The sequence below is a fragment of the Lacerta agilis genome, chromosome 11 (genome assembly GCF_009819535.1).
Source record: "Lacerta agilis isolate rLacAgi1 chromosome 11, rLacAgi1.pri, whole genome shotgun sequence".
Classification (NCBI taxonomy): Eukaryota; Metazoa; Chordata; class Lepidosauria; order Squamata; family Lacertidae; genus Lacerta; species Lacerta agilis.
Genome location: NC_046322.1, coordinates 37631196 through 37647856, shown reverse-complemented (window position 1 = coordinate 37647856; position 16661 = coordinate 37631196). Strand labels below are relative to the sequence as shown.

Sequence of the window (16661 nt, the reverse complement as noted above, 5' to 3'; positions counted from 1 at the left end):
AAGGGTTCTGAGAACTTTGCTAATGAATTGGAGGAGAACCTTGCCGGGGAACTTGAGGAAATATTTGGAGAACAAGACACAGTGATTACGCAACTCCAAGAAGAAGAAAAACCCTGTGGGTGTGAGAGGCCCAGGGTTGAATTTAGACATGTTATATCCGATTTCTGGGGTGGGAGCCCAGGAATGAAGGAACAACAATCTTGGGAATTACAATTAAAAGTTGATTGGAAGTTTTAAATGGAGATGCTGGATGGTGACGTATTATATTTCCTGAAGAGCTCTGCAAGGATGCTTCTGGACAAGGCTCTGGCCTTTAGATACAAGGAAAAAGAGGACATTCTGGACAATGGTTTTGGAAAGGGGAGGAGGGAAGTCTGGTGGGTGATTCCGAGGTGGGGAAGAAAAATGGCAAGAAGAGGGGTAGGGTGAAAAATTTTAGATGTGTAATTAGGATGGCTTATCATGGTACCCCGAAGTCAGAGTGTTAAAAAAATTGATTTGGATTAGAGAAGAGATACTTGGACTGTTTTTAAAGAAGGATAGTTTAATATTATATAAGGTTTGAATCAGAAATACCAGCAGCAGTTTTAGTGGAATAAGAGTTAGATAAGGTTACAAGAAGTTAAGATTTGTATTAAGAAGTTGTATTTTGATATTTTGATGTTAAATGACTTAAATTTTAGAGATGAAGATTATGAATTTAGGTGAATGAATTGTTGAAATAGATAGAAAGTTACTAAAGTAAATTAGAATTGGAAGCAGAGGAGAGAACGGGGGAAGTCCCCCTAATTAGATTTGAAATAAGATTTTAATTAAATATATGGAGTGTTGGTGTTCCGGTGTAGGTATGTATTTTCTTTTAGTTCTGTTTTTCTTGTTGTATTTGTTGTTGTTGTTTTTTTTTCATTGTATGTGTATTTGTTCTGATGTGGAAAACCAATAAATTCTTGTTAAAAAACAAAAACAAAAAACAAATGGTGTGTGTGCACTATGTCATGTGATCAGTGCTTTTTCTGGGGGTACGCAGGGGTACGCATACCTCTAAACATTTTGTGAAACTAGGTTTGGCCTCATTGAGGGGCAGTATTTCAATATGAGTAGGAAAATGAGAGTACCCCTAAACATTTTTTTAAGAAAAAAGCACTGCATCTGATCTCAGCCCCCACAATACTTTATTCAAGTTGGCACCCCTGCCTCACGGTTGTCCAGTTAACATCCCCAGCCCACTCATGCAAGAATTGGGGGTAGGCATTTCTAGAATGGCCCTGCCTTTGAGCCTGAACTGTTTGCTTGCTTGTCTTTGAATGTTTTTCTATACCACTGAGTCCCAGCTATAAGCAGCCTGGAACATTGGAATGCAGCTTAGTCCAACCTAAAACGCCCTTGAAACCCATCCTGGGTTGTCTGTTGAAGCTTGGCATTCAAAGTCCACGCACACTGATACTTTTATTGAACAGGGTGATATACAACTCCAAGGAAGGATTTCTCCTAGTGGGATGGGAGAGAGAGAATGGAGGCTGGGCTGTACTTACAGTGCACCATCGCTTACTGCACCTCAATATAACACAGACCCAGCAGTGGGTCTTCTCCAGGCTGCATTGACAGCACAAGCTTTCGGCACGAGACTCTTAACCTCAGGGTCGTGGGTTCGAGTCCCACTTGGGGCAAAAGATTCCTGCTGCCTTAGAGGGGTGGGACTTCAGGTGCGTCCTCTCCAACCATCAGTTGCCGTTCACATCTTTCGGTTCCAGGAACAAAACCAGGCAGCGCGCTGCAAGTAAGGAACATTCCTCCCGAGTGCAAGGCTGTTATATGGCAGCAATCCTGCGCACGCTCCCTAAGCCCCGTTGCGTTCATTTAGAACTTATTTCCGAGCAAAGCCCCGGGACTGAATTGCAACCCCTGAGCTGGAAGAGATGCTGCTGCTTGCGTTCTAGAGATCCGTTTTTTCTCTCCGCTTTGCTGAGCAGCTCCGAGCCGGGAGCTGTTTTAAAGTTCGGGCAGGCGCCGCCTCCGCCTCCTCTGGCCCCCTATTGGCCGGGCTCGGCTCATCATTTCACCGCCAGGAGGAGGGCGGGGCTAAGTGACGCCCCGGAGACTGGCGGCTGCCGCCTCTGCTGTTACCTAAACTGGAAGGCAGCGTGAGAGGAGCGCAGAGAGGCTGGAGCGAGGAGCTCGCAGGAGCGCGTGGGCAAGAGGACTTTGCCCAGGGGAAACAGCCGCCGCCGTCGCCTTTGATCCCTACAGCATCACGACGCCTTTTGATTTTTTGCTGCTGGTCCTTAATTTGATCCCTTGCTCTTTTTCTCCTCTCCTTTTTAAAAACCCATCCTGCCAAACAAAGGAAACAGAAGGAACATACACACAAAAGCGCGCACGCCTATTTGCCGGAGGAAGGAGACATGCGTTCGATTAGGAAGAGGTGGACTATCTGCACGATAAGTATCCTCCTGATTTTTTACAAGACAAAAGAGATTGCGAGAACTGAGGAGCACCAGGAGACACAAGCCAACGGGTAAATGCAAAGGGTCTGGATGTCTGTCTGTCTGTCTCTCTCTGTCTGTCTGTGCGCACACCTTTTATTTTAATTTTTCCTGACCAAGGGGGGAAAGAGCGGGTAAGATGCAAGCGCCGCGTTCGGCTTGCCCCCCTGGACCTCGCCGCTTTCCATTCATCAGACCTGCCTCCTTTTGATGATGTTCGCGTGCTTTGATCTGTAGCCCGAGGACCCCCCCCCTCCCCGCCTAATTAAGCGTTCCGATGGGATCCAGGAGGAGATGCCTTGCAAAAAGCAGAAATAAATCGCGGGGGTAAAAAAGAAAATGTGGCCTCAAATGATTTAATGCCGGCTGGGTTAATTTGCAATTGATAAGCTGAACAAAGCGAAGGGATGGGGTGCGGTTTGTTGCTTTTTTAAAAAATAAATAAATTTCTAGCTCTCGGTACGAAAGTAGCGGGAGGTTTGCAATGCAGAAAGCGGTGTCACGCCGGCTCTGTTATGTTTCTGTGTTGATAAGGGGGAGTGGCATTTCTCCGAAGTTTGGCTGGCACCGATCGTTTTACCAGGAACTCCTAGCCGGATCCTTGACTGTGCACTGGGAGTTACTCCCAAGTAAATGCTCACAGGATGGTGGGCTTTGCCTTCTCTCTCTGCTGTCCCAGAGCAGCGTTCTTCACAAGTCCCCCTTGTACCCCGCCCACAGTAGGGGAGTGAGCCTTCCAAGAGCTGTTGCGCAGCGCGATCCTAAGCGTGCTAACTTCGAAGTAGCCCCCTTCGCTAGTTACCCTCAGAATGAAATGAATGGGTCCACTAGGAGGATAATAAGGCCGGAAAGGCGATTTATCTCCAGGTCCCACTGACGGGGACTTGCTTCTTGTGTTTGAGATTTCGGCCTCTCTTGATCCCCTTGAAGTTTTATTCTTAGCTAGTTCAATGGCACCTAGAATAAGTTCCCTGGGACTCTAAATACTATTCTCTCTCCCTGTTTGTCAGTGACTCGCTATAGAAACACGCGCTTCATCTCTTACAAAGATCCCCATCTGTTTCTTTCTTGTTGCTCTTTTTTATTGCCACCCCCCCCCAAAAAAAAACCCAAAGTCTCGTTTGGCTTCCCACTTGGGGCTTTGTTGTCCTTTCTCGCCTGTCAAGTGTGGTGAGGAGTTGTTGTTGTTTCGTTTCGTTTTTAAAAGCTAATAAAACCTCCTGTGAAAAGTTGCTTTGGAATCATAGAATCGTATCGTTGTAGAAGTTGTCTGAGTCTTTGAACAAAAACCCGATTTTTAAAATTTATTATTATTGTTTTCCATCCTGCACAAGATCGCATTTGATTTTCGCAGGCTTGCCGAACAAGCTACACCAAGGAGAGAGGGAGTGGTGGTGGGGATGGTGACATCTCGAGGTTGTTCTATTTATGTCGGCGGCGGCAGCAACAAACCGGAGAGCTTTGATAGCTCCGCGGAGGGTATTTGTTGCTGCATTATTTCATTGGCGCCTGCAAGCATTTCCAAGCGTGGCAATAACAGCTAATGCACAAGCAGGGTGGTTTGGCGTGGGGCGTGTTGGGATGTGTGTGTTTGTGTGCTTGCCTTGCACAGATGCTGTGGAGAGGGAATATGAAACGCTTAGGAAATCCAGCGTGGATCATTGTGCAGGAAAATAAAAGCAAGCCTTTAGGAGTAACTGCAACCCTCTCCCCATCCAATGTGCGATTTTTTTTTTAATCCTTCCTGCGCTTTGTCCAGTGGTGATATCATTGCAGCCGGTCACTCTGCCTGTCTCTCCCTCTCTCTCCCTCGTCTTTCCATGCGTGCCTGCCGGCGCCTTGGAAAACCTACGTCGGTTCCGTGTGGGGCGGCTAGGCGAAGAGGTAGCGCCTCTTTCCGAGGAGGGAGGGCTTGGAGGCTGCCTGAGGCAAGCGTGCGCAAGAGGTCATCGCCTTCCCTGTATCCGGGCAGCCTCATCCCAGCAGCATCTTTCCTCGAGTCCAATGGGACTTGCTTCCAAGAAGGCTGCAACACCCCTCAATTAACCGGGAGTATGTAAGCCCCATGAGACTCAGTTGGATTTGCGCCTGTATAGGGTGTTGAAGTTTATGCGCAGTGACTTTAGGATCGCGCGCGGCGCTGTCCCTCCCACGCGGCATCATTGCGCACCTGAGCCCAGTTCCAAAATTTGCCGGCGAGCTACGGTCGCCTAGTCTGTGCTGGCTCTCTCTCTCTCTCTCTCTCTCTCTCTCTCTCTCTCTCTCTCTCTCTCTCTCGGCTTCACGGCTTTCTAGGCAGCCGTGCCAAAAAGGGGAGGCGCGTACGTTTGACTGCCCACCTCTGGAGTTCCTCCGCTGCCTCCCTCTCTCCTGCCTGACGCTTGCATCCCGGGGCTACGCCAGGCCAGATGCGCACACAACTGGTTCACAGAGGAGAGCAGGCAAGCAGCAGAAGCCAGCCCTCGGCAGTGCTTTTCCGCGAGCAAAAAAAGAAAAAGAAAAGAAAAATAGGCGGGGGGAGGGGGCCTTTGCACTTCCTTTGCCAAAAAAATCCGCACGGCGGTTTTGCGAGGTTTACACAAACAGGAAAATGCTCTCCGTTTGGCTGTACGTTGGCTTCCCGTGTACGAAAGACAAAAGACGAGGCTCTTTGTTCCAGCTAGATAGGAAACCTCCTGCTCCTCGTCTCCCGCGAAGAGTTTGCGCAACCCATAGAGCACGAGTGAGGAGGCTTCTTCCTTTATTGAGTCCACTCATTACAACTCTGGAGGGGGAAACACATTGTGCAGAGAGCCCTTCTTTCATTTTTCACCAATCCTTCCTGTTTCGAGTTCGTTTGCAAAATCAAAAACTCCCAGATAAGACTTCTGGAGGTTATTTACTCATGGCTGTGAAGGTTAGGTTCCAACCCAGAAATGAGGAACTTGTGGTTGAATTAGTTAAATTAGTTCCCATTATCTGTGGCCATTGGTAATGCTGGCTGGGAATGATGAGAGTTGGGGTTCATGAGTATCACACGGTTCTCATCCCTGTTGGCTTTCCTGTCCAAACTTCGGTTGCTTTCAGGTGATCTGTTTATTTGGCATTCAACCTGATGTGTCTGTCCAACGTTTGCAGGCGGTTTAGATGACCTATGTGATCTATTGATTCATTCCGATTTTGTTTGCAGGGAGGTTATATGGCTGTGCAAAAAACCAAAAACATTATTCCACACTGCTGTACATTTCCCCCTGTTGTTTCTGAGTTTGCAGAGTGCCAAATCGGCTTTAGTTGTAACACCTGAATTTTCCGCTATATGATTGAATCCCAGCTGAAAATAGTGACAGTTTTAAAGTGCCCTTGATGTATTAAAAGCATAGGTTGAGTGCATATCAGGGGTTTTTTTTTTGGGGGGGGATCTCCAGGTTACAGATGCTTCAGGTTACAGATGCTTCAGGTTACAGACTCCGCTAACCCAGAAATAGTACCTCAGGTTAAGAACTTTGCTTCAGGATGAGAACAGAAATTGCGCGGCGGCAGCTGGAGGCCCCATTAGCTAAAGTGGTACCTCAGGTTAAGAACAGTTTCAGGTTAAGAACGGACCTCCAGAACGAATTAAGTTCTTAACCCGAGGTACCACTGTACTATTAAGAGTCGTAAAGGCCACGTGCTTTTCCCATCCTGTGACTGCAAGGTTTCAGGAGAAGGGAAAATAAGGGCAGAGATGTAGAATGAAGTTGGTTACTCTTTGCTGGGTACTTGCGATGCTACTTAACTTTAAAAGAAGTAACTGTCAGGGCAAGGACTTGCATAAGGTGATGGGACTTTCCAGTGGAGCTGCAGCTACGGTAATTTTGTTTCCATCTGTGACAAAAAAAACAAACAAAAAAAAACACACATTGCGAAACACATGTGCCCTAAATCACAGCAAAACAGGAGTCTGTATTCCCTGTCTCCTTGTTGCTTGTAAATGGAGTAATCAATACTCTTGTTTTTTTGGAAAGCCTTTTGCTCCCCTGCTAGCTTTCTCCTGGATCATGTATGCTGATGTCACTTTTCTGTGGGCAGAGGAAAACAACAATCCACCTGCCTCTTGTTTACTAACCAGACTAGTGGATCTTGTTGCTAGCTCTCCAGTCTGAAGCCCTTGGCTTGAAAGTTCCATGAACACCAGGAAACTTCATTCCAAGTCCTTTAAATGTTTGTGTAAAAGACTGGCTGCAGCTAAATAATATTGTAAATAGGAGCATCCGGCATATATTCACCCTTCGTTTACATTTTCTCATTTTATATCTGCTGCAGTAATTCTCTGAATGCTTATTTAGTATCTGCTTGAAAGATTTTATGGAAATCATGGAAAATAAGTCTATTTTTATAACATGAAATGAAAACGCATTGAAGTAAAATAAACGTATTTCGTCTGTAGACAGCTTTAGCATCGTCTGAATGAAATACCGGTAACCACTATCTACTCTTGCATAGTTTTAGTCATAGCTTGCCTCCAAACTTCTGTTTGCCTTTGAGACATTTTGTAGTGCAACTTGGTGTAAGAAACTAAGACTTCAATTTTTACTAAGATACCTAATCTCAGTAAAGGCTGTCTGCTAGATATAAAACCTACATATTTATTTATTTATTTATTTATTTATTTGCATGTGGTGCAAATGTTGAACCTGGTACTGTTTTTGGCATGATGGCATCTGCCTATCAGGAGACAATGGTTCAGGAGACAATGGAGGATGTGACTTTGGAGGTCAAGTCAAACTGTTGGACCTGCTATTTGAGAAGTAATGTTACATGGCACCACTCACTCTAGACTTCTGGTTAAATAATGTGCAAGAGCTTTTTGAAACAAACATCCATAGCAATTAATTTTAACAGTGTGCTTCTATGATTTGTCTTAAAGTTAATATCCTTTATGTCATAGAATGTACATATCTTGTTGTAGAAGCAATGGTCAGGGCATTGGTCTTAATCCTGCAGCCATAGCTCGTCAGCTTGCATTCCAGGGTTGTGTTCGGTACATTTAGTTGTTGACCTCAGTAACACTTATTTCTGAGTAAACTCGCTTAGAATCAGGCTGTAAAAGTCAAGTTCAGGGAAGAGTGGACCATAGGATAGCTAGATGCAGATGAGGCAAGGACTCCTGCCTCTTTTTTAAATAGTTGTTTAGGAGAGGGAATTTCAGCAAGTGTAGATTGCATGAGAATCTACATGGGCTAAAATCCCTTCTTCTATGCAGCTGTTATATATAGCCCTATGGACCATCGAAGTAGCACTTGAGTTACTTTTTGGACAACTTCCTTACAAATGTGGAAATACATTCTTGTTCTGTGTATGCTCTGCCTACTTGCCACAAACAGCAAAGCATGCTTTCTTGTGTTAAGAGTGTTGTGTTATGCTGACTGCTGATAATATGTATGGTGTGTCTCTAGATGAATTGTCTTACTAGATTTGCCTTTGGGTTCAAAGCTAAGCCTGGCTCTCCCTTTCATAGGATATTGCTTCACAGTTTCTGTAAAAAGAAGAAGCTTGCTTTTAAACCAGGGTAAGGCTTTGCCGTGGTGAATAAAATAAGCAATACATAGAGATTCTGCTTAAAAACATCAGTGGGGTCATAAAAATTATGTTCAGTAGCTCAAGTAAGGACCAGAGAGGCATGATCCAGCTAACATTAAATACATTGAAGTCCCAGTGGGATTTAAAAGCAATCGGATGTTGCTGAGATCCCAAGGACAATGTCTCAGTTTTGCTAGTTGAAAGAATGTCTTTTAAAGGACAAAGTGAAAGTAAACATGAACCAAATGCATCCTTGAGTGGGGATTTGGAGAAATGTCTTAATGATAAACAGTTGGGACCTGGAGTGCCCACAACAGATTTAAGGTTGCTTTAATGTACTTTAAATCTGTTGGTGGGCACTCCAAGTAAATTGTGAGCTCCTGGGTCTGCTGTATTTCATGCATTAGCACTTTTAGGGACAAAAACATTGTGAAAAGCCAACCTCTGCTCCCCACGCCACTCACTCCCTGAAAGTTCTAATGGGCTACACTTAGTCCAGCACAAGCAAGAATCCTTTCCATTGCAATTTAATGCATTTTCCTTCCTTCCTTCTTTCTTTCTTTCTTTTGAAGTGTATATTGCAATGCAGAAGAGGATAAAGAAGGAAAATCATTGATGGTTGTTTTGCGAAGGCTTTTTGGAATACATTGAGTATTGAATTAGAAGACAGAAAAACACCTTGTAATGAATCTCAATGTTGCTCTTTCCCTCTGGATTCATATAAGCAGTGTTCAATGAAGATCATATAATTATTCTTCACGGCATGACACTTTAAAGACCATGGTTTTTAATTTGAAAATCCTTCCCCATCCCACAAAAATAATTGTGTCTGAAGTGAGGAGTAAAGCGTGTTTGGTTTTTCAGTAGGTGGCACTCTTAGCTGTAAATCAATACTGCATATCGGATGAGGTGCAAATCCAGTATATATTAATGTATGATCATTGATTCTATAATTTCTTCACATAGTCAGGTTCCTGGATGCTTTTGAGCAAACTAAAGCCTCTATGCATACCAATGTATTGGATAAGATTTCTACCTGCAGTGCACAAAATTCCACTCACATTTAAAGTGACTTGTGATCTGCTGATGAGAGGCTGCATGCGGATGCTCAGACCCGGGTTCGGTATTCTCCTTCACTTGCCAGCACAGGAGCTGCTGGGCTAGTGGAAAGGCAAGAAAAGTGGTTGAGCAGTATGAACTCCAGTGCCACAGCTGCACTAGCAGAAGCTGGTTGTGCAACAGGAAGTATTACGGCTAAAGCAATCTGTTGAGCAACCAGCCTCATGAACTGTGATGGCTTCCTGCACTTTCTTTTGCAGAAGCCATTCCACAAGCACAGCCGGTATACTGCTAAGGGACATTAACTCGAATCCCAGTGTGGTGTAGTGGTTAAGAGCAGTGGACTCGCAATCTGGTGATCCGGGTTCGCGTCCCTGCTCCTCCACATGCAGCTGCTGGGTGACCTTGGACTAGTCACACTTCTTTGAAGTCTCTCAGCCCCACTCACCTCACAGTGTGTTTGTTGTGTGGGAGGAAGGCAAAGGAGATTGTTAGCCGCTTTGAGACTCCTTAGGGTAGTGATAAAGCGGGATATCAAATCCAAAATCTTCTTTTTCTTCTTCCCTCTCTAAGTTTGTTTGTTTGTTTTGTGAATGTTTGGAGAAGGCACCACAGTTCATGTTCCAGATTGAATAACCAGTGTCTCTAGTGAAAAGGACCAGGTTGCAGGTAACAGGGAAGACTCTCTTGGGAGCTGCTGGCAGTCACAGTGAACAATACTAGACTAGATGGACCATGTAGTTAGACCTGGCATGTGCATCCCTAGAAGTGGCTGGACTTTCTCAACTGGCAAAGAAATATTCTGCGTACGTATTTGATAAGAAAGACGAGGTCTTTTTGGTAGGAGGAGCTTTCCATAGGTAGGAAGGGCTAATCTTACCTATTCTTGCTCATTCTACTAGTTTTAAACATTCTGAATTTAAGGACTGCTCTTGGGTTCCATGATCACTGCAGATGGTGACAGCAGTCACGAAATAAGAAGACGCCTGCTTCTTGGGAGAAAAGCAATGACAAACCTAGACAGCATCTTAAAAAGCAAAGACATCACCCTGCCGACAAAGGTCCGTATAGTTAAAGCTATGGTTTTCCCAGTAGTAATGTACGGAAGTGAGAGCTGGACCATAAAGAAGGCTGATCGCCGTAGAATTGATGCTTTTGAATTATGGTGCTGGAGGAGACTCTTGAGAGTCCCATGGACTGCAAGAAGATCAAACCTATCCATTCTCAAAGAAATCAGCCCTGAGTACTCACTAGAAGGACAGATCCTGAAGTTGAGGCTCCAGTACTTTGGCCACCTCATGAGAAGAGAAGAATCCCTAGAAAAGACCCTGATGTTGGGAAAGATGGAGGGCACAAGGAGAAGGGGACGACAGAAGATGAGATGGTTGGACAGTGTTCTTGAAGCTACTAACATGAGTTTGGCCAAACTGCGAGAGGCAGTGAAGGATAGGCGTGCCTGGCGTGCTCTGGTCCATGGGGTCACGAAGAGTCGGACACGACTGAACGACTGAACAACAACAACAGGTTAGAATGCAGAGAGAGAGAGAGAGAGAGAGAGAGAGAGAGAGAGAGAGAGAGAGAGAGAGAGTTGTGTTGCCTAATGCATGAGACTCTTGCCTCCTGTGGTTAATAAAGGAAAATAAGAAAATAAAAAGTTTGTACGTTGTCAGGAAGCAAGCCAAACAGGACTCCTACTCAAACAGCCCAGCCCAATGATTTCATACAGGATAATTTCAGAAAGGGAGGCCATGTTAGTCTCTTGTGGCAAAAGACAGCCTGTTAGCATGCTATAGGCTTCTGCTGCAATACTATGCAGGCTTGGGAGTAAGTTCTACTATTGTCAGTTTGACTGGTGAGGACATAAATATAGAGTGGAGACTTAGCCAGCTTATTGTGACATGAATTTCCAAGGGAAGGAGTCAGCCAGATTAAAAAAACAAAACAAAAAACAGTTTGGCATCAAGGTGGGAACTGGGAAGTTGCTGTTAGTGTTGGCAAAATGTAAGTTCAAGTTTGGGGCCATTGATTTAATTTTTCTAAAACCAAAATTATCCCCTTTGGCACGATAAAACCTAATCCATTGTGGAATCTTGTGGGCCACACCATTGACCAATGCTCGGTCTTCAAATACTTGGGCATTACGTTCCACCGCAGATCATCCAGGACAGCCCACTTAAACACGACCATCCTGGCCGCTGCCGAACCATGGGTGCCTTGGTGAAATTTTTCTTTGCAAAAGGTGGGTAGCTGGTGGTGCCAATCAGAAAGATCTACCTTAGTAAAATACCCCCAATGTTGCTTTATGGGGTGGAAATAAGGGGATGGAACCTGAATATCCTCCAACGACAGGAGTCCCTGCAAAACCTTTTGGCAAGAAAGATCTTGGGCCTCCCTAATGGGACAATGGAGACCCAACTGAGAATGGAACTGGGTCTACCATCCATCGTAGCAAGAGCCCCTATCAGGATAATTACCTTCTACAAATCGCTTGCTGAAACTCCAAATTCTCTGTTAGCTAAACAAGCCTTCTTAGCCTTTACCGGCAGCAGCACCTGGTCAAGGGGCATGGAGATCATCTGCGATCGCTACTCCCTTCCAGATTTCGCCGCCCTATCCTCATGGGACAAAGACAAAATTCGCGACTGGATTCTTGCTAGGGACGCTGCCCTTGATCAAGAACTATCTAATGCGGCCAGACTCTCCACGTGGTTCCCCCGCGTGAAGGTAGTTAGATCTCTGGCCCACTATTTGAGTGATCTGATAAATCCTACGCTAAGAAGGACCTTTACACTAGCTCGATTTCATGCCATTCCCACAGCATTCTTACAGGGTGTATTTTCCAGTACCCCTTTGGATCTTCGACTCTGCCCATGCAACAAAGGAAAGATAAAGGACTTTATTCACTTTTTCCTCTACTGCCCACTATATGTCTCAATAAGACCCAGGCTTTTTCCTCTAATCCCACTGACTATTGCCAGGGACGATGACCGCATGAAATACTTACTGGCGGATGCCAACCCCTTGATTTCATGTGGAGTGGCCATCTATACATCACAGGACCACCTTTTCGGCTAACTTGCCTTAGCCTTAGTCCTATGTATCTTTCTGACATGGACACTGTCGACGTGCCCTGCTATTGCTCTGTATTTTATTTGTATTATCCAGCACGATTTTACATCTAATGTTTTAACTGTATTTGTAGTATTCTTTGTACAAATGCGCCAGGCCACTGCCTGGTCTTTTACTATGTGCTATGGTCATATGGCTAATGCAATAAATAAATTGATTGATTTAGAAATAGATAACAAGATTGCAGAATAGCTTTATGAATTCTTTGCCTCTGTTTTCACTGTGGAAGTTGTGTCAGTCTCTCAACCAAATTCACACATGCATTGTCTTGGTTCACACATAACACTAGCTACAAGTTGTTTCATGGGTGATAAAACAAATCATGGCTTGTTTCTCCCTCAAAATTTTATTGTTTCCCAGCTGCCGTTGTCTCATGTCATTATAGCTTGGCAAGCACCTGCAGTTTGATGGTGAAACAAAGCATGGTTTGGGAAGAGTGCTGGGTTTACACGTGGCATCAAGCCATAGTTAAAACAAATCAAAGTTTGTCAACCAGCAACATACTGGCTTCAGAACACATTTTGTTGGCAGGAAACAAACAATGGAGTTATGCTGCTGGGAAAGATTCACAATAAAATGCAAACAGAACTGAATTTCTCTCCCATCCCTTAATAATGGTATTGTTGCTAGAATAGTGGTTGGTGGCTCTTTGTTTTTGTGGCAAATGAATGGGCTGGAGTATCCTTTTCCTTTGCTTCTGCATTCCCAAGAGAAGGAAAGCAAGTCTCCTGCAGCTGGTCCTTCTCTGGATGATGGATGGAACCATGTCAATTTCCCCTGTTCCACTCCATGATAATCTTCCTGGGAGTTCAATCATCCAGTGGTCTTTGGTCCCCTTGGCCAATGTCGGAAGTCAGAGTGTGCTTCCTTTCTGCTCTGCAATCCCAGAGCAACGTTGGCTGCATTCAGACTTCACATCATTCTGTTTTTCCTGAAATTTCCTCATTTTGTGTGTTATGTAATCTTTCACACAATGTAGAAGCTACCTACAGAAATCTATCAGAATCTAGTGGATGTTCAGAGTTAAAAATAAAAATAAAAATACACAACCTTGTTCTTTTACCACAGCAGGGAAACAGCCAACTTTCCTATAGCAGTTTGTTGTAGCAATAGCTTTTTGTGGGCAAAAAAACTAATATTATTTTTAGGATGCAGTGATGCTAGAGGGCTTGAGGGGCAACACTCTAGCAGGAAGCTTATGTCTCTTGGGAAGGTGGAGGCAAATTTATTCATTGTGTTTATGTACCGACTTTCTGCCAAGGCACCCAAGGTGGCTTACAAATATAACATGCAAACTTGGGAGGGGGAGGGGAAAGAAGGAGACAGTCTGACCATTGCAGGCCTTGATGTTGTCTGTGCCTGCCTCCCTGACATGCTGCTTCCTCATCACAGGGCAGGTGGTTACCGTTGGCCTTCAACATATAAATAGGCCTGGCAGGGACGTAGCAAGGGGATGGGGGGGGCAGGTAGCACCCTGGGGGGTGACACTCAGAACGGGGTCCCGCCCCCCACAATCCCCGCCTCAAGCCAGCAGCGAAAAAAGCCGCTGAAAGAGGGGGCTTTCCCCCTTTCAGCGGCTTTTTTGCCGCTGCACTCCCTGAGGCAGCAGGAAATGGAGAGGGGCGGGCCAGCGAGGAGGGGTGTCACCCCCCTCGCTAGCCCAACCCTGCTCCATGCCCCGGGACGGAGCCCGCGGGGAATGGAGAGGGGCGGGCCAGCTGGCCTGGGCGGAGGCATCGCTCCGTGCGCATGCGTCATGACGTCATGCGCATGGAGCGACGCCCCGCCCCCAGGGTTGCCGCTTGGCTTGCCGCCCCCAGCAGCCCAGCGGCTCACTACGCCCCTGAGGCCTGGTATCAACAGCTAGCATTCCAGACCTGGTACTCTGGTAGGGACTAGTGGTGATGTTGACACCTGCCCTGTTCTTCCCATGTTCTCTCCTTAATACCTTGAAATGACACCAGGTAATGTGCCCCAGGGCATTGAGAGAAATTGAAAGGGTGGCTCTCAGTCACCCTTGGAGTAGGAAGTGATCCAGTGGGCGTTTGGTGCAGAGCCACGATCCTACATGGGTATAAATAAAACACCACTCCTGTAGATGTAGATAGGGCAGGGGAAAATGGTTTTTGGGTGGCTAGTACCAAGCTAATTTTTAACGCTCTCTTTTTGTATTGTGTTTTCAGAGACGGTGAGCTAAGTTTAAGTAGATCAATGGTCAATAGCTCTGATAAAATAAACCAAAAGAGTGGCTCTTCAATATTCCAGCATTCCGTAGAAAGATGGAAAATCAATTCTTCCTTGGTACTGGAAATAAGGTGAGTACCTCAAATAACACACAGAACTCATTTATACATTGTGGTAGGTTGTAACTGGGTATATGCGAGTGAGGACTGGCAAATTTGTTTTTCCTTACAGCTGTTGGTCTTTACCAATGTGGAAGACAAAAGTTTGGGGATTCCAGTGTAAAAGGTGTCTCTTTAATTTTGAACATTCCTTCAGTGAAAACTGAATCCTCTATTAAACTGAATTCTCCATGCAGAATAGGGTCTGTATAGTGGCATCCAGTAAGTTTGACTGGATTGGCTGCAGCATTTCAATGTGCTGTGTAATAAAGCACAAAAAAGATATTAATGGCACAGGGCTAATTAATATGTGCAGAGTTGCATTAAAAGAAATCTGCAGGAGGCCTCTAGTTTGATAGCTCTTGGAAGGCTTCGCCTGTGAATGATCCCACTGTTTCATCACTGTAAAAGCAAATGGCCAACAGTGATTCTGACAACTTGTATTTCAGTACACTTGACTGACTGATCTTTTCTTTTTTTATCTTACTGATATCATTGTACACATTTGGTTAAGAAAAAAATATCAGCAAATCACTTCTATTAAAATAAAGTGTAGTTGCTAGCTTTTGAAGAGTTTGCGTCTCTGAGTCATATCTTTCGTTTTCTGTTACATCAGTCTAAAACCACAATGGCAGAACGGGGCTGGGGAGGGGGGGTTTCCATTTTCTTCTGTGAGAAGGAAAAGAGACATCTTTTAAAGTGAGAAGTGTTGGGGCTCGCATCTGGCTGCAAGTCTCTCCCTGGACCCACACATTGGTTTATTCCTTTCTCCTAATTTAATTTCCACGCTATATATGAAGGGTTTCGCATGGAAACCATCTCTGGGAAATCTAATGAAATACAGTGGGAGTTTAGTTCTCATTTCCATGTTAATTTCTTCCAGAAAACAATTCCCTTGCAACCTCATTATTCACAGGAATAAAGTGACAAAATTTGGGGTGGTATATTGGCATATGGTTCTTTCATGGCACTTTAAATGTATGGTGTGAAGGTGGCCTTGGTTACTCCTACAGTAAAGGAACAACATGATCAGGTCTTAGTGCTGCAGATTATACCCTGGATAGGACTCAGGCCACCAGGCATTGTGCAGCCTGATATTTTACTATGATCTTTCCCGTTACTGGTTATTTTTAAGGACAGTTAAGGACTGTTTTCTGCTATGCTGGGAGCCTTCAAACCCCTTGCTCTGGGAAGGCTAGTGCGTGTATCTTTTGAAGGTGGTTCAGGGTCGGATTTCTAGAGAGTTTTGGTCATATCTTCATCTGGGATTGATGGTTCATGCAATACAAAAGACTAAGACTGTTGCTTTATTATGCTTGTATATTTGTTAGAAGCCACCTAGAGTGGCTGGGGAACACAGTCAGTTGAGGGGCTACAAATATAGGAAGAAGAAGAAGAAGAAGAAGAAGAAGAAGAAGAAGAAGAAGAAGAAGAAGAAAGTTCAGTTTTCTGGATGTGGATCTTTGTGTAGGCAAGACTAGACCATTCCCACCCAAGAGGGAAGTGCTGGCTGACTTGGGGAAACCTCAAAGTTTGCAAAAGTCCAAAAATACTTTACTCTCCCCTTATATTTCCTTATAGCACCCACCAAGCAGATGAGTAAGCAGAACTGAACATGCTTATTGGTCACGGAATGTGGGGGCAGCAGGGTGAGGAAAAATCGGGTGGGATGGAGTGTCCTGCAAGAGGACATAGCTGGTTGTATGGAACCCCAAACTGGATCACTGCACACAGCAACATTTTGTTTGTGGGTCCCACTTATCCTTTTAGTTTCACAGCCAGTTTGAGTCAGTCATAGGATGGCTGTAGCCCAGGAGGAGTTGCCCATTTAAAGGCAGTAGGGGCCTGGCAATTCAAAGGACACAAGCCATGGTTGCTGTAAGCAGACGCCTTTTTAATCCTTGCCATTATGGATTCATTTACCTCCTTTCAGCCTCCTTCATGCTCCTTCACACAAGAAGCAGTTTGCAAAAGTCAAAGTTCTGGAAAAGAAACCTGGCTGGGCTGAAAATGAAAATCCGTTATAGCAGTCTGTTCATTTGGCATAATTTAACTTAATTGTAGAATTGAGATTCAATCATTGCTGGGTATTGATAGGTGTGAAATATCT

At 44.8% G+C, this 16661-nt stretch overlaps 1 protein-coding gene across 1 annotated transcript in view; it reads left to right on the top strand.

The window, feature by feature from the left end:
• The first annotated feature begins 2106 nt into the window (after positions 1-2106).
• ST8SIA4 (ST8 alpha-N-acetyl-neuraminide alpha-2,8-sialyltransferase 4) overlaps positions 2107-16661 on the top strand; it is a 79813-nt gene continuing 65258 nt past the window's right edge. The window contains exons 1-2 of the mRNA XM_033164162.1: positions 2107-2515; positions 14393-14524. Coding sequence (XP_033020053.1) covers positions 2403-2515; positions 14393-14524 — 245 coding nt within the window. The 5' untranslated portion in view covers positions 2107-2402. The remainder of the gene's footprint in view (positions 2516-14392; positions 14525-16661) is intronic.